The sequence below is a fragment of the Alternaria viburni genome (assembly GCF_023758015.1).
Source record: "Alternaria viburni strain BMP 2772 chromosome Unknown scaffold_17, whole genome shotgun sequence".
In the NCBI taxonomy this organism is placed as follows: domain Eukaryota; kingdom Fungi; phylum Ascomycota; class Dothideomycetes; order Pleosporales; family Pleosporaceae; genus Alternaria; species Alternaria viburni.
The window spans coordinates 113,721-133,249 of NW_026055786.1; the positions used below are offsets into that span (position 1 = coordinate 113,721).

At 55.1% G+C, this 19,529-nt stretch overlaps 6 protein-coding genes across 6 annotated transcripts; 3 read left to right on the top strand and 3 right to left on the bottom strand.

Annotated features, from left to right (window-relative positions):
* Nucleotides 1-397: 397 nt before the first annotated feature.
* Nucleotides 398-943, bottom strand: J4E79_007635 (uncharacterized protein; the record flags this gene model as incomplete). The annotated part of the gene is made up of 2 exons (XM_049356499.1): nt 398-586; nt 668-943. 2 exons carry the CDS (start codon nt 941-943, stop codon nt 398-400), a joined length of 465 nt encoding a protein of 154 aa, XP_049208846.1.
* Nucleotides 944-3,154: 2,211 nt separating this feature from the next.
* Nucleotides 3,155-5,180, bottom strand: J4E79_007636 (uncharacterized protein; the record flags this gene model as incomplete). Its single annotated transcript, XM_049356500.1, has 2 exons — nt 3,155-4,879; nt 5,160-5,180. The coding sequence occupies 2 exons, from the start codon at nt 5,178-5,180 to the stop codon at nt 3,155-3,157; spliced, it is 1,746 nt and encodes a 581-aa protein (XP_049208847.1).
* Nucleotides 5,181-10,410: 5,230 nt separating this feature from the next.
* J4E79_007637 (uncharacterized protein) lies at nt 10,411-11,690 on the top strand (the record flags this gene model as incomplete). The annotated part of the gene is made up of 2 exons (XM_049356501.1): nt 10,411-10,518; nt 10,569-11,690. 2 exons carry the CDS (start codon nt 10,411-10,413, stop codon nt 11,688-11,690), a joined length of 1,230 nt encoding a protein of 409 aa, XP_049208848.1.
* Nucleotides 11,691-12,597: 907 nt separating this feature from the next.
* Nucleotides 12,598-14,597, top strand: J4E79_007638 (uncharacterized protein; the record flags this gene model as incomplete). The annotated part of the gene is made up of 2 exons (XM_049356502.1): nt 12,598-13,371; nt 13,419-14,597. 2 exons carry the CDS (start codon nt 12,598-12,600, stop codon nt 14,595-14,597), a joined length of 1,953 nt encoding a protein of 650 aa, XP_049208849.1.
* Nucleotides 14,598-15,266: 669 nt separating this feature from the next.
* J4E79_007639 (uncharacterized protein) lies at nt 15,267-16,617 on the bottom strand (the record flags this gene model as incomplete). Its single annotated transcript, XM_049356503.1, has 2 exons — nt 15,267-15,283; nt 15,309-16,617. The coding sequence occupies 2 exons, from the start codon at nt 16,615-16,617 to the stop codon at nt 15,267-15,269; spliced, it is 1,326 nt and encodes a 441-aa protein (XP_049208850.1).
* Nucleotides 16,618-17,781: 1,164 nt separating this feature from the next.
* J4E79_007640 (uncharacterized protein) lies at nt 17,782-19,303 on the top strand (the record flags this gene model as incomplete). Its single annotated transcript, XM_049356504.1, has 5 exons — nt 17,782-17,946; nt 17,995-18,093; nt 18,140-18,404; nt 18,457-18,577; nt 18,628-19,303. The coding sequence occupies 5 exons, from the start codon at nt 17,782-17,784 to the stop codon at nt 19,301-19,303; spliced, it is 1,326 nt and encodes a 441-aa protein (XP_049208851.1).
* Nucleotides 19,304-19,529: the final 226 nt, after the last annotated feature.

Here is a 19,529-nt window from a genome sequence, read left to right on the forward strand (position 1 = left end):
TATCAGTCGCTGATCTGGGTAGGTGACTGTCTGCAGGACTTTTCGGGAGTGATGTTTTGTGGATATTGATGAGTTTGAGGGCAATGCTAGAAGAGTGAGGATGAGGTTGTAAGAAAGAGAAACGGCATGAGGCAGAGGTAGACCTGAAGAAGTCGTGGAATCGCGTTCACGTCGATGTAGGGGAGGGGCTGTATCGAAGCCTTCCCGCTGCCACATAAGCGTAACCTCCCTCCCTCCGCGTACCGACGTCGGCCTCCCGAGGCCGTCTCACTCCTAAATAAGCTTCACAATGATGAACAGAAGAGAGGACGTTGGTTGCTTGTAGCGAGGCTTGCTATTAGGCTGTGTGCTAATGTATAACCTTCCTATCTAACTGTAGACTCAATCCCCATCACTCTCACTCGTTTGTTTGATTCGACATGTAGTCTTGGATGATGATATTGACGGAGCCCATGACGTCGTTGTACACCAAGTCGCGGACTTCTTGAATGAGCTTATCGCGGGCTTCGTTCGTGACATCGTTGAACAGGTCGTTACGCACGTCCTCGATGAGTGCATCGCGCGCTGCGGTTGTGTTCAAGGTTTTCTATGAAGAAGACGTTAGCATAGTTCCTCTGCTTCACAAATGCGTGGCTAAACTTACCTAAGCCGATAGAGTGTCGATAACAGTCTTAGCGAAGGGGGCTGCGTGCCAGATCATGAGGAGGAGGAATGTGCCCTTGACGATGAGAAAGACCAAAGCCCATGCAGTCTGCTTGTTGGCTTGCTGGTTTGCTTGGTCGTCATGGTCGATCTTGGCTTGGGCTTCTTGGCTGCGTTCGCCGTTGGCTGGGTTGACCCATCGTGGAGGGGATTCGAAAAGATTGACGATTTGGGCCCAGGTTGGAGTGGCAGGAGGGGTGGGACCTGCCGGTGCCGGTGGAGTGACTGGTGAGTTGGGCATTGTGCTCGTTTTGTCTTCGATATAGTGGTTATGAATGTCTGTGAGAAATGTGGACGGCGGTGGTGAAGAGGAAACAAGAGGGAGAAGGGGAGTGGTCTCCTTTTTATCGAACATGATGGCTACGTCAGCACCTGGTGCGTGCTTTGAGATAGGATACAAATGTGCAGGAGTGTGTGAGGTGCAAATCTAGAAGGGGGAGCGCGACGGGTTTTATAGAGCAAGTGCGAGGCCTTGCCGAGGGAGGAACTATGGTAGACACTGCCACACTACCCACCCAATCTGCGCACATTACTATAGCATAACCGCTTATTCGAAAGGATTGGGGTCGACTCTTGGTTCAGCCACACACAGGTAGGGCATACTCTTTCACTTTCTGCAGTACTGCAACCAATGAGTATCGCCTGTGTCCTCGCTGCTCGACAAGCGTGACGTCACTAATCAGAAGGAACGATGTCAGCTTCCCGCAGTGTGGCAGGAAGGCACAAAATGACTATGCAGCCGCCTCTAACCCACAAACTGCGATAACCGGCACGAGGCAAAAAGTTGACTTGGAGAAGTCGCCAAATTGCGCTAACGTCGGTGTAGGGTAGTAGCTAGGTCGAAGCCTTCCCGCTACCGCATGAGCGTGCCGTCCTTTCCTTCCGCGTACCGACGTCACATTCTCGAACAGTGCTAGAGAACCGCAAGTCACACCATCTACAGACGTCTTCGACCACCCTATACAAAAGCTCTCACACGGTGGCTTGGGTCTAGATTAGTGTAGCGCATGGAGACGGAATTTGGAAAACCACGTACACCGTATACAAGATGCGGTGGTTGGGTCTAGATGGACGTCACTAACAAAGAACCTGCAGCTGAAGAAGAACGGAAGGAGCACGCGGTAAGCGGGGTTTGTCCTTAAGCGCTGAGGCATTGTTAGTTTTGAAAGAGGAAGTCGACGTCCTCTAATCGCATCCCCCCGTCGTTCCTTTCCACATTCAGTACGTCCAGCCCGTCATTGCTTAACCAGACCTTCCCGGCATCCTTATTCGGGCAACTCATCAGCAAATACGCTGCCCTTGATCTCAGCAACCTGGAGACTGTGCCAGAAGTCTTTGCTGTTTACGGCCGACAAGGGCAAGTCGACGACGTAGCTCTGCTACGCGGCGGGGAATCTTGTATGGGGGCTTGAGGACTTCATCCTTCTCCTTGGGTTCCTCATCTCTGAGAGTGACATGCTGCCGGCGAGGCCTCTAATACAGTTAGTCTTGTTGGCGGCCGTGTGGTGCCGAGAGGCCTACTTTGCCTCTTTCCCCAGCCGAAGCTGTCGCGTCTATACCACGTATCTCTCCTGGTGGGGTGTCAGCTAATACCTCTCCGGTGGTAACGGGCATGTCGTGCTCAGCATCTACCCATATCCCGCATGGACTGCTGGCATGTAGCCAATGTCTGCACCAGCCCTACTTCCTACGTTAATAACAAATGACACTCACTGTATTGTCAGCCCCTCACCCCTCCAGGAAGTCGAAGTTCTCGCGGTATAAACGTGATGTAGCAGCCATGCCCCGATGTAATCTTATTTTCATTACTCTCCCCCATCAACCACTTCTCCCCCCAGAAACCTCCATTCATGCCATAGATACCAAACACCGAGACTGTACACCATCCAAACATCATCTCATAAATTGCCATTACTCATGCCACGCCATCTAAAAGGCTCGCACAGCAAGCCTCCTAGATCACCCCATCCAACACCACCTCCCTCACTAAACAACCTCACTACACAACCTCATCTCCTCCCACCCCTCTTCCCCTTCAACGGACTCTCCCCCTTCCCACTTTTACAAAACACACAAACAAACACCCTGGGCAACCACTCCTCCTTCAACCCCACACAGCCCATGTGCAACCACTTGAAGCAAGCCTCGCACTGCACCATCAACGTATCGGCATCATCCACCAGCCCATTGCACACACACCTCGTGCTATCATTACTCTTGCTGCTGCATTCCGTCGAGGGCGTAGTCGTAGTCGTCGGCGAGCCGTTGAAGGAATTAGAGTAAGGGTCGTAACCGCCGTGCGATTGTAATAGGTGAAGTTGGTTGTGTGACGGAGGAGGATGCGAGGTGGACATATCAGCACTCGCCTGCGCCCACCGTTGATTATGCGCGAGCAGTGTGTTTTGGGATGCGCGTTCTGAACTTGTCAGTCGAGAGAAGGGGAAGCGACAGGCTATGCTAGCGTACCGATGCGTTGTTGGCGGGCGCCGACGACCTTTTTCAAGGCGCCGAGGGCGTCGCCGGGGGAGTCGGGCATGTGTGTGTCTTCGGGGTCTCGTTCGCGGAGGCTGGGGCGCTCCATGGCGCTGGAGCGACGGATGGTGTTTTCGGCGGCGACAGCGGCGGAGCGTCGGGTTGATCGTAGCGTTTCGAAAGAGGTCTTGGAGAGGGCGTCGGATGCGAGTCGGGAGGCGGAGACGGAGCGCGCCATCTTGAAGGAGTTGGCTCGTTCCAGTCCACCGCTGTCTGCTCGGGCGTGTTTCGTCGCTCGACGTTCGGGTTGGGGTATGACGAAAGATGGGTTGCGGCTGACGATTGGAGCTGGCTCGTCGTCGTCTGACTCGCTGTCTTGCTCCTCGTACAGTCCGGGGTATTGGCGTCGAAGATCTTGCTGCGAAGTCTGTCGTCTATTCCTGGGGGTCTCATCATCTCCAGTAGGTATCGTCTCTGTGCGAGCTGTACCACTCTCGTCGATGATCAGCCGTGTACGGGGTCTTCTAATCTCAGGTATTGCTTTCAGTGATCCGCCACTTTGACGTTTCAGTGGCGATGAGCGACGAGGAATCGTTGAGGCGTTAGCTGGGATTGCTATCCGAGGGTCCATTGCTCTGGTTATTCTCGGCCCACTATCGGTATTGCTTCGTTGCAGCACAGGCCTCGCGTTTTCCGCTGAACCCGACGACGAAGCTGTGTTGCTGCGTGAATGCTGACTCTTAGCCTTCTTCGCCATTGCCCTCTCATTCTCTGCATCCCGCAGTTGTGTCTCATACGGTTGTCTTGACATGTCGAGCATTGGCTGCTGCGGCATGCTTCCAAAGGAACCGGTCATGTCAGGATTGGAGAAGCTGAGCAGCATGTTGGGATCGACACCTGCAGCTGTATATACAAAAGAGCCATTTCTGACGCCGTGTCTCTGCTGTGAGGGTGTATTCGCAAACGACGCTGGCATGGGAGAAGCTTGGAAGCCCTGGAACGATGGGGTTTGCATCATGTTAGCCGAAGGATGGTTCATCGCTTGCCAGTTCATGTCGTGCTGCGGTCTATGCGGGGTAGGACCGAAGGGGTCCACTCCCAGGGGCACATCTAGATCCATTTGCATGCCATCGTTCGCTGGGTCCCAGAACAGCTTCGATTGAGGCATGGGTGGCGCAGACATTGGACCACCGCTGGGGAACTGCATCATATGTGGAGTGTACTGCAGATCAGCGAAGCCAAACGGTGTCTGATCAAACAGAGCTCCTGAGGATTCCGGCAGTTGGCTGGGCGTCCTGTGCACCACCGTAGCTGGTGTCGCCACCCCATGTCCACTTTGTTGCACACTCCTCCTAGACGAAGCGTCCCTCGTTGGAGGTGGCGTTTGCATCTGCGAAAAGTCCATGCTGACAGGACGAGAGCCGAACTGTCCCTGTGATCCAACCTTCCTCAGCTGATTAGGGCCCGGCGAGGACGACAGCCTTCGGGACACGTCGACCGGCGGAAGAGGTAAATTTTGCGGTGCGAAGTGGTTGACATGGAACTCTGGGTCTTCGGGGGTGCGGACGGGTTGGCTGTACGAGCTCGACGGCCGGCCTATGGGCGTCGAGAGTGTGAAGGAAGGAGTCTGCACCGGGGTGTGCTGCCCATTAGGTCGTGGGGTGGCCCAGGCGTCGAGGAAGTGCGAGTGGGGGAACGACTCGGTCTTTGGTGTTTTGAGAGTTCCGTCAGGGAACGTCAGCGACTTGGGAGTGGAGGAGGGACTTGGGAGATGCCAGTCCGTCGATCTAGCACGCGACCCACGTTAGCCTGGGGCACTTGCAGATGCGAGCCGAGACATGAGGAAAACCAAAAGTGAGATCTATCAACAGAACGGGAAGGAGCGGAAGAAGTCTAAAGAAAGGTATTCTTGGGATAGCATGGCAAGGGATGATGGCAACGAGCTCCAAGTGACAACCGTGCGGTGCTGCCTGACCTCTGCCTACCCTAGACCTGGATTGGGACATAGTCTGGTCCGACATGACATGAAGCCAAGGACGGCCGGAGGTATCAGATGAAGCTCGTTGCACCCGCCGGACGCTACACGTCTTCCGCCATGTGGGAAGGTAGAAGAGAGCCGTACCCATATATGTGTTGATCCAAACTCATAGCAAGCCCAATGACACAAAGCCCTGACACAATGTCCTTCCTTCCCGACCATGTAGCAGTAATATAAGACGTCGAGGGTCGTCCACGAGTCGAGGGAGGCGTTCGGCGGGGTTGGGTCGACGGGTGGTGAAGACAAAGGCGCCCTGATGGACTTCTTTGTTGACGGCGGGATATTCTCGCAAACGCAGGCAGCTAGGCGGGAAGCTGTGAGACCTGTTGGGTAGTACACTTGAGCAGCAGCAGGGGATATGACAGCGTTGTGAGACGTCGTCGAGGCAGGTACCGAGCGAGGGCGTCAGCACAGCGTGGTGGTTGTGAAGAGGCACCTGTTGCTTGCTTTGGGTGACCAGGCACGGCGAAGGTTTCTCACGAACTAGGCAGCTGGTGGGGCCGGGGAAGCTGAAGCTGCAGTTGCAAAGGTAGTAGTTCGGCAAAGATGAAGAATTGATAGTCCCGATCGTGACCCGCAGCTGGCAGCAGCAGCAGCAAGCACTCCGCAACACACTGGCAGCACCGCCTGAGCAGGACCTGGAATGCGGCTTAGGCTAAGTCTCCTGAGGGCTAGGAGGCGTCTAGCTCAGGTACCGAGCCCGCAGGTGCATGGGCCGGCGAGGGCGATATAGCGAGGCTGTCATAATTGGGTGGGCGTGGCAGGGAGGAAGCATGGAAGAGAGGCTCTTTGTCGTCGCCGCGGCCAGCCAGCCAGCACGCACAGCCAGGCGAAGGAAGCCGACGCCTCATCAGCCATGCGCCTAGCAGCGAATGGGGCCAAACATAACGATGAGCTAAGTCGCGAACGGACACGGAACGAACGACACCATGGCTTGGGTGATGCGTGCCGTAAGGATGAGATGGGTAGAAATGACAGGTCAACGAGGTCAATGCCTAGATGCCGACGCTAATCCGTCTTTCTGGCCCACCAACCAGCGCAGCCCTTCTCCATCAACCTCCTGAGCAAGCGTAAATCATCTACCGCTACCTCTACCAGCTACCATCTACAACATACTAGCACCCGTCCCTCCATCTCCATTCCATCAATCATGCAGCCTGACTATGCACTCCTTCCTCCTGCATCCTTCTTCCTTCCACCCCCACAACCATACCGGAATCCCTCCGCGCCGCATGCCGTAAATAAGCAACAACCAAGAAAAAAAAGAGTGACTGCCAGCTGGCGAAATGATTAATCTAGCCGTCATCATGCCAGAAAAAACCCACGTACCTGGATAAAAGCTACCCGCTCCCGGCGAATCATGGTCCGAGGGACGCTCTAGATTTTTAGACTTTTGGATTTTGTCTGCGGCAGGCAGGGCAGCGGAGAAAGGGCCACGATAGCACTTGCCGGATCCAACGTAGCTTCCCGACGAGGTGTGCTTTTGGCCCCAAGTTGGATGCATGTTTGTGACCTGCATGAAGATTGGGAGTATTGTTTTAATTGTTCGTCTGCTTGATAAATGTAGATCTGCATTCCAATGCAAAGATACCCTCCTATCTCCCAAGCATGAATCGCGGGGTAACCAAATCCCATCCCTCGTCTCGTATCTCAACACCCACTGCGATTAACATGTGAGCTCGACTTTTTCGATAGCCGTTCACGCCAACACTAGCCGCCACCCGTTTCATGCAAGGTACCAATCGTTCTTTGCAAACCGTTCATCTAATCCAATCCAATCCAATCCTACCCCCTCTTCAGCTATCCAATTGCTTTGATCTCGGGCTGTATATCATCACTACGAGGTACGAAGTTGTTATAATGGGTAACGTCCACCACCACCCCTCCGCCTCCCCCACCCACCCATGTGATTGGTGAGGAATTCGCGAAACTACTATAGCGTTCCCAAAGTCGAAGGAACGATTGCGCGCGAACCATTCTAAGCTGATCTTCACACGATACTCACCTGCTCTTCCAAGCAAGCGCAGCGCCACCTCCACATCGTTCGCGGGAGATAAGATAGTGTAAGACTTCGGTTCGTCCGGTGTCGCTAGGTTTATTGGTCGCGGGTTGTTGAGCGTTTGGCTGTCTCAGGTGTTACTAGGAACAACGAGTGAGGGGCTTAGGCGAGATGAGTGGCTTGGTGGGGTGTACGTCATAGTATGGGAATGTGTTTCGCTATCGTTCTAAGCTTCTTGTCTCATTTTCGAGATTTGATGGAATAGATTGATGTAGCGACTACGGATTGTATGCCGCATTTATCTTTATTCTTCAAGTCTGCTATGTATGTTTCAGCGATTCTTCAGACTTGCTTCAATGTGCCTTTGGTATTTCGGCCCCAAATCTCCTGAATGCTTAACATGAGATCCAAATACTATTACGAACATCTACTTAACGAGCATGAAGCAGGCAATGTGGTGAATGAAATACATTCCACGAAAACTATGTACACATCGAAAGAAAAGATCCCTCCAACACACTGACCCTGCATTACCTAAGAAAAGCCCCTCCTACTAAACTCATCAAACGTTTCTCGCTGGTACGAAAGATCCGATACAGCTGACATGCTGTCTCCATTCCCGTTCTCCCCATGTGTTGGTCCACTAATTTCCGACACCCCATCATCCGGATCGTCAAAAGGACTCCGCTCAATAAGATGCGCCCTCGAACCCATCCCAGGACCACCACCGCCTTCCCTCTCCATGCCCTCTATAAGACTACTTCCACTTGTAAAGCTAGGCGGCCCAGCACTACGCAGCGAATTCGTCGTGAAACTAGGTGGTGCACCCCCCTCCGAGACAAAACTCGGCGGCGGCAAACTACAAGGTCGATACGGCGGCGGCGGCTCACTCAAACTACTATTGTCGCCGAAAGGATCTTCAATCGGCCTCAGCGTATTCGAGGAAACAGAGACCATATCTGAGGTATCCATACCGGTCAGGTAGGCGCCGTTGGAGTTGGAGTGGGAGATGGGGCCAAGGATGATGGGGTGGAAGGCGCTGGGTGTGGATGTTGGGGGGAGGAGGTGGGAGTTGCGCTGGGATTGTGATATGGAGGGGATTGGTGGGAGGATTGGGGGTTGCGATGGAGGAGGGTTTGAAGGTGGTGCGATGTATGGGTGCACATGTTCGTTCCCATGTTGTTGTGATATCTGAGATGGAGTCGTCATTTTCATCTCTTGGACTTCGCGCTCAGTCGCAAGAGCAGCAGCGCGCCGTCTCTTTCGTTTGCGCACGCAGAGGAAAATCACGCTGGCCATGATTGCAAGGACAACAATGGGTATGATGGCTGCGGCGGCGTAGATGGGCGTGTTGTTTGTGTGTTTCTCAGGTAGAGGTAAGGTTGCGCCTGGGATGAGGTTTGTTGGGGTAGGTGGTCCGGAGGGATCTGGAGAAAATGTTGTCATTGATGTTGTCCATGGTGAGGTTGTGGGTAGGTGGTCGGCGTATGGTGTTGTTGCAGAAGCGGAGGTTTGCCAGTTTTGAGATGAAGGAGTGGGTCCGTATGGAGGAGGAGGCCACGGACGATTCGATGGATACCCAGGTGGTCTTTCGTTTGGTAGAACAGGTTTAGGAGGCGGTGAGGGTTGGCTGAAAAGTTCGGAGTTCCATGCACTGTTCGTTACTGAGAACTGGGTGATCGACGGCATCGCAGGATACGAGGTTGGTTCGACCGATGGAACAGCAGTTGGGATAACGACTGGAACCAGAGAAACCGTTATCTCATCATCGCTTTCAGTTTCCGTGGGCCAGGGCGGCCCTCTGTCATCTTCATCTTCGTCCCATTCCTCTTTCCTAGGCGGAGCCATTGCGGCTGGACGAACCGCTGACGCGAGCAACTAGCTATGTATGGATGAGCCGCAGTGGTGTGTTGGGACGACACCAGTAAGGAGACAGGAATCAGACGGAGATGCCTGACACCTAGATATGACCGAGGCGGGGAGCTGGAATGTGGTGGTGGTGATGCTCCACTTTCTGACCAGTGATGGGAGATGCGGGGCCGAGAACGGGTTTTGGGCGTGACCTTCCAAGGCTGGTAGTCCAATCGATGACGCGAAAACGGCACACTATGTATCCCTAGGCAGTGAGTCGTTTCTTCTGCTGGACTCTTAGGCTGGGAGGATCGATTGGCGTCTTGTTGGTCTTGAAAGGCAATGCAAAGTGGACACGGAGAGGGGAGGGCAATCCTTTGAGAAGTGGCCGCCCGGCTGGGGTGGCGCAGACATGTTACCCGTTGTCTGGCAACATGTGTGCGATGCAAGCTGTCAAGCCAACAGAATCAAAGTCCGAAGGGCCGGCTGCAAAGAGTCGGCGCGGTTGGCTACATGCTGGGATGCTGGGGAGAGACGGACTCAGCCTCGACGCCTATAAGACGAACAAACCCCACCTGCTCGGGAGGGGGTAAATTTAGCCTGGCTAATGTCTAGCCGTCGATCTAACAAAGCTTAGTATGATGCAATCGTATTTGCGTGCTGGACACAGTCTGACAGCGTTTGTTCGTTATATTGCCTGGAATGCTGCTTTCATATTCATGGTGTCTTCGTTGTGGTGACGGGAAGTCAAACAAACAATCGCAAGGATAGGCCGGCGCATCCGACTGAGCTGGTATGCAGATCCTTTGGAGTGCCTGTATCGTGGTGGGTGATTGGATGGGAGTAGGGCCGGGACGATAGAGCTGACTGTGACAGGCTATAGCTGCAGTTGGTCGTCCTGGATGTTGCAAGTGGGTACTGTTGAGGCATGGTATCACGACAAACTCCCCTCAGCTGCAGCTAGCAAAGATGAAACACGGAACTAAGCCATGCATTGCAGCTGCAGTGCGGGAGGTTCTCAAGTCCGGATGTTGTGAGTCTCCGCTGAGCACGTGTGGCGCCTGCGGACGGGCGGCCTCGAATCTTTCTACACGACAAACACATGGAGCGTTCCCACGCAGACTCCGCATTCACAGCACCGTCATGCGGCATTCAATGTCCCGATGGAACTCTGCTGCGGCATGTCAGCCATTCCCAGGGCAATAGTCCGACCGACGTGCCGGCTTGAGCTGACATGTGCTAAAGGCCCGCTTGGCTGATGATCTCATCGGCCCGCACGCGTCGGTTCCGCTATCCGCTGGCATTCACGACGCCAACGCTTAACCCCAGACTCCTCCGCTAACACGGCATGGACAAGTTCAAGAGCGTCGCCAAAGGAGGCTGGCATCCCGAGAAGAATCGCACTAACAGTGGGAGCGGTGGAGGCGGAGCGAGCGACTCGAAACTTACACAGGTGGTATGTAAGCCTGTCTTGCTCCTTATCGACCGTCAACTAACGGTGTGTAGAAAGGATGGGTTGGAAAGGCACAGGGTAAAGACGCCCATGCAGAAGCCGCCCGCGATCACCAGTCAGCACCACTGTCATCCCTGAAAGACCCCTCGCAGTTTGCGCCGCCGCCCAAGAGACTCGACTACAGCGGCGGTTCGGCAGCATCTGCACCATCCGGACCGTCGTCTGCGCCTGCTGGGTCGGCAAAGCAAAGACTGCAGGAGCGAGAAGAGGCTCGCAGGAGGGAAGAGGAAGAAGCAAACAGACCAGCCCCAGGGCCATACCGACCCGACACTACGGGGTTGAGCACAGCACATCTGCCCAAGCCGCCTGCGTTCAGACCTGGCGCTGCGACACCACCGACTACAGGTGCCGCCAAACCAAAGCCCAGCCTGCCCCCACGGCCTCCGCTACCACCGCGCCAGAACTCGAACCCCGATGAATTCGCACCGGCTCCTCCACCTACGTATAATGAGGCAACACAAGAGGCGAGACCTGAGCAGGGGGTGCTGAACCAAGGCGCTCTGGGTCGCCTGGGTCAAGCAGGTGTCTCGGTGTCGGGCTTTGGTATCGGGCGGACAGCTTCTCCTCCAGTACCGCCTCGCGCAAATCCATCACCGCCCGTTCCTCCGCGACAGAACTCAGCTTCAAGATCTGTCTTACCACCTCCTGCCCCGCCTAGTCGTGGCTCGCAAATGAACGAGTTGCAGAGTAGGTTCGCAAGTATGTCTGGGCCAAAATCACCAGCAGCTCCCCCAGCCACTGGCACGTCGTGGGCAGACAAGCAGGCAGCACTGCGGACCGCCAGCAGTCTACGTGATGACCCGTCCAAGGTATCAGCTTCCGACTTGAAAGGAGCGGCATCAACTGCCAACAATTTCCAGCAGCGGCATGGAGATCAGGTCGCCTCTGGGTGGAAGTCGGCCAACTCCATAAACCAAAAGTACGGCATTGCTGGCAAGATGAACAACTTCGCATCGTCGAGTGCATCGCCAGGCCCAGCGCAGTCGTCGTCGCAAAGTAGTGCGGGAGGCCTAGGAAAAAAGGCACCGCCTCCGCCACCGCCCAAGAAGAAGGAACTCAGCGACGGCTCGGGTGAACCACCGCCGATTCCTCTGAGCAGCAAGCCGAAGTTTTGAGCGTATCTATCTTAGTCTACCCATAATCCAGAGATAGCAACTTGAATATTACCAGTGCATCTCCTACCAAGATATTAAACCTGTTCCCCAGATGTGGCTGCGGCACGTCACCCTGCCTCTTCCCAGTTACGGCGTCGGTGGCTTTTGCTCCCAGATTTGCGCTTAGCCGGACCCTCAACAGGTTCACAGCATCCTTGCAGAAATTTTGCAGCATGCATCTCTACAATCGCACAACGCAAGATGACGACCGCCTTTTCGTGGACAAGACGGGATGTATATTCGTGTTACCCCATGGCGTTAGACTTGCGAGCAGATGTAAATTCTAGATAAACTTCAAGAGGGTCTTGTCGAGGCGGGTGTCCAGTGGGAGGTGGTGATTATTCGCCTCGGTAGCTGGTCGCGACGCCATTGGCCCGTCACGCTCAGCATAACCAAGAGGGACGTCCAGAAGCCTTTGCCTGCTGCTTCTAGCTCCTTGTCCGACGCACCGTTACTGCATGCGTCCTCGCTCCGGGCATATCTGTGCACTTAATTCTACGATATAACCTGTGCGCCTTGCCCTGGGTTCGTGCGTGCACCCCGAGCAATACACCTAGTACACTTGGTGGTATCGCGTGCGTAGCGAGAAACGAATAACAACACCACCACCTCTATCGCAGCTTTGCGCCGACGATAGGCACGCCCAGAGCTCCGAGGGCCGATTCCCGCGATAAAGTTTAGCACAACCGTTGGGCATTGACCTCATCGGACCACAGAAAAACCCCAGCGGCCCCCAGACCCTCTGCCTCTGCCGCACCCTGTTTGCGCCTGCCTGGCCAACACCTTCACCTCACCCACCACTCGCCCATTGAGTGCTGCCACCGCCTGCACCTCCACCCGCGCATCGTCTCCCGCCGTCACGCCCACCATGTCCGGCGCAGGCCCTTCCCTACACCCCGGCGACTGGCCGTCGAGGGCTGTCCTCCAGTTCCCTCCCGATGCCGCGCCCTCGCCCATTCCGCCGCCATGGTCGGGCGAGTCGACTTTCCAGAACCCCTTCCCCATCCCCGAAGACATCTACCAGGGCGCGCTGTCGTACAAGGTCCCGCTGACCATCGCCTCCGTCTACTTCGTCGCCGTGACGTACGTCAACTGGTACAACCGCCAGCACGGCAACAAGCCGTGGAGGATCGCCAAAACCCGCCCCTTCCACGCCTTTGTCATCTTCCACAATGTCTTCCTCGCCGTCTACTCGGCCGTGACGTGCGTGGCCATGATCCGCTGCCTCAAGCACTCGTTCCCCCACTACAGCGAGCCCAACGCCGTTGTCGGCACCATCGACGCCCTCTGCAAGATCCACGGCCCCCGCGGCCTGGGCGACGCGGTCACCTACAGCAACGTCAACGACAGCTGGAGCAGCCTCAATTCCAAGGTTCAGACCGGCTCCAACGGCCTGCCCGACACCACCGACGTGGGCAGGATCTGGAACGAGGGTCTTGCTTTCTGGGGCTGGTGGTTCTACCTCTCCAAGTTTTACGAGGTCCTTGACACGGCCATCATTCTCGCAAAGGGCAAGCGCAGCACTACCCTCCAGAAGTACCACCATGCCGGCGCTATGTTGTCCATGTGGGCTGGTATGCGCTTCATGTCGCCTCCCATCTGGATGTTTGCCACGGTCAACTCTGGAATCCACGCCATGATGGTAAGCAGCTTTTCTCCAAGCAAATGGCGCCCACTAACGTTTTTCAGTACACCTACTACACTGTCTCCGCGCTCGGCTACCGCGTCCCCAACATCGTCAAGCGAACTCTGACCACCCTCCAAATCACCCAGTTCCTCGTCGGATCCGCCTTCGCCGCTATCCACCTCTTCATCTCCTACACCGTCCCCGTTTCGGTCGCATACAAGGTTGCTGAGAAGGTCGCGCCCAAGGTGGTCTCGTCGAGCGTCTCATCCGCAGTTGCATCCGCTACTGAGTCGGTTGCCGAAGCTCTCCCCACCGTGACTGGTGTTGCTGTGGCCTTCCTGAGGAAGCTCATCTACCGCGCGGCTGGCGATGAAGGTCTCGCAGAGAACATCCCCGTCCCTGGCCAGCCCATCCCCGTTCGCCAGCCGCAGCAAGTCATTGCCGGAGAGCCTGCCCCCACCCACAACGCAGTCCACGACTTCTTCCACCCCCACGAGACAGTGGAGAGGACCTTCTACCGCACCGAGTACCAGACCGTTCCCTGCGTTGACACCTCGGGCCAAGCCTTTGCCATCTACGTCAACCTGATCTACCTCGCCCCGCTCACCATCCTCTTCATGCGCTTCTTCTTCAAGTCGTACCTCCGCCGCTCTACCCCCAACTCCAAGCAGAACTTCAAGCACCGCACCATCTCCGACGCCGCCGGCGACGCCAGCCGCAACGTAGAGCGCGAACTCGACTCTCTCGACAAATCCGCCGAAGACGCCATCTCCTCAGGCGTGAACCGCGCTAGAGACGCTGTCCGCGGAAGGAAGCCCGCAAACGGCCACATCAAAGACGAGCGCAAAGGCAGCATGTCCCCCGCCAACCAAAAGTTCCTCGAAAACGTAAACCGCCGCGTGAGCCAGAAACTGCAGGAGCTTGACGAGGGCGCCGATGCGACCAGCAAGAAGGCCAGGCAGATTGCCAAGGAGCTTGTTGGCAAGGCTGAAGCTGCTGGCGAGAAGGTCGAGCAGGCGTACGAGGATAACGAGGAGGATGTCAAGGAGAAGGAGAAGGAGAATGCGAATGGTAACAAGGAGAAGATGGACCGGAACCGTAGTCCGAGCAAGTTGCCGCGTAAGCAGCAGAACAAGAAGAATGGCCCGAGTGACGAGCAGGTCGCTAAGCCGGAGAAGGAGGCTGAGCCTAAGGATTTGAAGAACACGCTTGGGGAGAAGGACGGTAAGGGTCTTTTCTAGATGAAGCAGAAATGTTCATTTATGAAGACTGTCTTATCAGCATACAACAAGTAGCCAGTAAGGGACACCAGAAGTGTCTCCCGCTGGCTACGTCCTCCCTCTCTTCCTACCTTTCTAGGAAGGATGGAAGGAAACACACATTTCCTAGGCGCTCTCTGTTATAGATCGCGAGATATCCGGTCACATATGTATCTGTATCTTGCGTTTTGAGGGAATCGATGTCACAGGACATTTATACACAACTAAAAGCTGGGAGGAAAGGTATATCCAAATGTACGAGAGATGATGGAATGGGAAGGAATGGATAGGGAAGGAATGGATGGCGTAGGCTATGGAATCTAAATTTTTTATTTCTTCATTGGTGCTGAGTACTTGATACTTTGAAAGGTCTTGTTTGTCAATAGTGACATATTATTACTCCATGTCACATCCCTCGATTGTGGTCTCTTTTGATTTCCAATGCCGTGGTGTGAAGGGACTAGCTGACGGATCACTCGAACGCCCGCTCAGACCGTTCCTTGTTCCCTCACTCAAACATACTAAGATATCATCTAATACCCCCCATCCCTCCTCCTCCTCCACCCATACTCATCCCCGCCAACCCCCCACCCAACTCCAACACCTCCTCCCTCCTCCTCCTCTCCATCTTCTCCCTCCTCACCATCTCCCTCATCCCTTGTACCCCACTTCCTTCTATCCTCGCCGTCACACCCTTATGTCCCTGTCCACCACCACCACCACCACCACCTCCGCCTCTCCCCCCATCCTCATCATTCCGCGCAAAAATCTGCAAACCCCTCAAATGCGTATCCTTGCCATTCTGGTGATTCTCCAAGATCTTAATCTGAACCAGATGGGCGCGTAGCACTGGTAGCTTTGGTGTTGAGAACGTGTTAGAGGGAGCGGGGCGGGGTAAGGGATTGGGTGAGAGAGAGGCGAAGGGTGCGCGAGGATGGGGGCGGGGGAGGGTTTGCGGTTGTGTTTGTGTGGATGGGGGGATGGTGGGGGTGGATGGGGGATGGTTTTGGGTGGTCGGTGTGATGGTGGGGTTTGGGTGGAGGTTTGCGCGGCGGGTGCGTGTGCGGGTGCGGGTGCCTGGTGGAGGGGGTTGTTGTTGTTGGCTGGGTTGGCTGGGTTGGGGTGTGTCGTATGAAGGATACGGAGGTATAGGCGTGTCTTGCTGTCCTGGAGTCTGCATATCCAGATCCGCCCCCTGGCCCGGCGCCGCGTTTTCGGAATCAGAAGATGCGTCGTTGCCTCTCCTCCCGCCGTTAAGGTGCAAGGCGTCTGTGAGGAGACGTTGGGGGCGTGCGCCTGCGTTTCCTCCTCCATCACCTTCTTCGTCGTCGTCGTCACCACCCTCATCATCACTATCCGGATCTCCTACACCCGAGAAATCAGCCCAGATCCATCCCCGCGGACTCTCTAATCGCATCTCGCCCCATTCCTGCAGGTCGTTGAGCCCGCTGCCAGCGAGGAAGATTATCTTGGTGGGCGTGTAACTCTCGTCTTGTTCGAAGTCGAGGTACAGTCTCAATCCCACAATACGGACGAGTTTGAAGAAGTGAATGTTGAGATAGTGAGGCTGTGGTCCATCGGATTGCCAGAAGAGGTTCGTGTTCGGGTGCCGCAGTTGGGGAATCGAACAGCCTGGTTTGGAAGAAGAGACAGTCCAGGAAGCTAGGGTGGAGATTTCGCGGAGGTAGGGTGGTGGGGGATCGAGGTTGGGTAGACTGTCCGAGGGGAGGTTTGGGGATGCGAGACCATCTTCTGAACCGAGTTCTTCGTCGCCTTCGTCGTCTTCTTCTTGGTCTTCTTCATCGCCTTCGAGGCCGATTAGGTCGTCGCCAAGAGTTTCGTCGTCGTCGGCAGCGTCGAGATCCTGCTCTTCTTCTTCTTCGACATCTTGGCGACCGTCTAGTTCGGCGTCGCTGGACGTGTCTTGGGCGTCTGGTGGTGAGGGCGGGGGCATGCGATGTTGGTGTGCTTGGCCTCCTCGTCGGCGAAGTGAAGGCGGCATGCTGATCTTCGCTTCCTCAAGTGCTGTAAAGGGACGCTAGATTGACGTCACGGGATGCAGGATGCAAGCTTCGGGGGAGCGTGACTAGGGCCCGTGGCGACAGCAAGCAGGGGTGAAGCGTGTCTGAAAAGGGTCTGGAGTGTGCTGTATGGCTGCCCTGACCGGACACCTCAGGCAGCTTCCGTGCAAACCTTCGTTCCCAAGTCGCGACTACTCCCGCACCTATCGTCTGTCTAGGCTCGCCTCGGTCCACGGGTATCTGGTATTTGGGATCGTGGCGTCCCTGGCTAAGGCGAATGTGGTAGACCGTGCGGAAAAGTGTTGATCACTCACGTGCATGCGAGCCAGGTACCCAACCGGACGCGAACAGTGCGAACCCAACTTCAGTGTCGATATATTGATGTAGGGGCGATACTCTCCGGTATCCAGGCCTGTTTTTGGTGGCCGATGCGGTTTCTTTTTCTGCGGTTCGCCTCGTGCTGCTTTCTCCGCCAGTGTCATGTTTGCTTGTTTGCGATGGAAGCAGGACTGGAACTGGAATTCTGAAGGTCCAAGCGCCAGGGAGATCACCAATCCCGAGGTCCCTCTCCCTTTCAGACCCACTCTGTGCCTGACACTACCCTCAACGCCCCCCCACCGACTCCCCCGCACGCATACTGTATGTTTCGCGTCCGCTTATAATCGTCTGCCTGCATACTTGCCATGCATATACTCCTAAACCAATGTCGGAGAAGACCCCGTAGAGCCCAACATGGTGCGGCAACGCTAGGCAGCGTCCCCGCAGCGCCGCCGTCTACACTACGAGTAACGATAGCTCAAGGTTCGGATTCGCCTCAGCCGTCAGATTAAAGTTTTGGATGCAGCTCCAGAGCTCCTCACAGGATGGAGAAGGCCGCCGGTGGGCAATAGTCTACTGGGAACTTGATAGACTGGCTGGGCCGCTGTGCATGCTACTACAAGCCATAGTCGACCAAACTCGACTCAACACAATGATGCAGGATACTAAACCGGTTCTTCCCTTCGATGCAGGTCCCACCGTTTCTTGTTGTATCTTTCTCATGAACGACCATACGTTGCTCTCTTCGAGCAACACGCTACTCTCGTTTGATACCACTGCGCAACGTTGCTTTCCGTCAGCTTGACATCGGTCTTGCTCTCGACACCATGGTGCACAGCTCAGCCGACTTGGCGATGGCCGCGGAGCAGCAACAACGAATTACCATAGCCTTCCTGGTTGTTTCCTGGATATTCATTCTACTCAGGATATGGACACGCACATGTATCATTCGCAGCTTTGGCTGGGACGACGCTGTCATGCTACTTGCCGGTGTAGGTTCTTGTTTCCCTTGCCGATTGATCAATGACTAATATCAGCAGTTGACATTCACTTTGTTCTGCGGATCAGTTTGGCTGGTTGAAGCATCTGGCGGAACCAGCGAGATTACCAGTGCAGATGACTTGCAGAAGGTGACAAAGGTGCGTATTCTGACTTTGTCGTCGCGAACCATACTAACCATCACAGTGGGTTATTGTGAGAGAGACCGGCTATCTTATGGCCATCATGCTGGTCAAGATTTCTCTAGCCATCTTCTTCTCCCGGATCGCCGTCCGGCGCAGCCACTTCATCATCATCTACGTGACTGTCGCTGCCAACATTGTGTCATCGATGTCTGCATTCTTCTACGTCATCTTCCGATGCGGACCTCATTTGGAGAAGTACGCAGTCAACGAGATCGTCGGTCGCTGCCAACCGCGGCAGGTCGATTACTTCTTTGCCTATCAACAAGGTATGTGGCGCGAATGAATCATCTGCACACAAGCTTACGAAGTACTCCACAGCTACCTTCAGTACATTGACAGACGTCGTCTTCTTCTTACTGCCCATCCCCATTCTATGGTACGCCAACATGGATCTGCGACACAAGTTCTCCGTCGGCTTTATTCTATCCCTCGCAGCTCTGTACGTCTCCACCAAAGCCACTGTCAAATCGCTCTACTAACACATCACAGTGGCTGCATCTGCTCCGGAATCCGCTTCCCTTACATAACCGGTCTAACAGAACTCGAAGACTTCTTCTGGGACGTCACCAACGTGTCCATATGGAGTACCGTCGAATGCGGCACATGCATCATCGTCGGCTGCATGGCAACCCTCCGCCCACTCATGAAGATGGGAATCTCAAGAGCACGGGACATGACTACCAGGGACGGAAGCAGGAGCGGCACAATGAAGAGCACGCGAGCATCTCCACGAACAACGAACCACTCCCTTTCCCAACTCAACTTGCATGCAACGCCGCAGAACAACCTCCTACTCGCGGAGCTGGGCATACAATACAACGGCATCGAAAGCAAGACCTCTTCATCACCAAAACTGGAATCGATGTACGAAGCAAAGACCATTACGCGCCCAAACACCGCGGCAACACCCCTCCCGTCAGACATGGGCTACACGAAACGCAGCAGCGCTGACCCTATCCTTGCTCGCACCTCGTCCGACGCAACAGACCTCCCATTATGGAAGGCGCCAGAGGAGAAGAAACCACGCCAACCGTCGCGTCTCAGCCTCAGCCGCGCATTACTACACCGCAGCCGGCCCACGAGCGAAGATGTGAACTATGCTGGACCCTTGTCCGATCCCATTTCGCCGCCGCCGAGATATATGGACGCAGGGGATGCGGTTTGAGCATCTCGAACCCGAATGCGAGCCGAACATTTGTACATATACACAGACACGACCGTAACGACGCTACGCCTTTCCTTTTTCATTCGTGGAGATAAAAACCAGTCGTTAGATGGACGACAAAGAAAATCAGTTTTATACCCCAATGTATTTTTAGCCAACCCAGAAGACGTCGGATTTAATAACTACGACTGTCAAGACAGTATTCTCAGCCATGTCCGGCAATGCC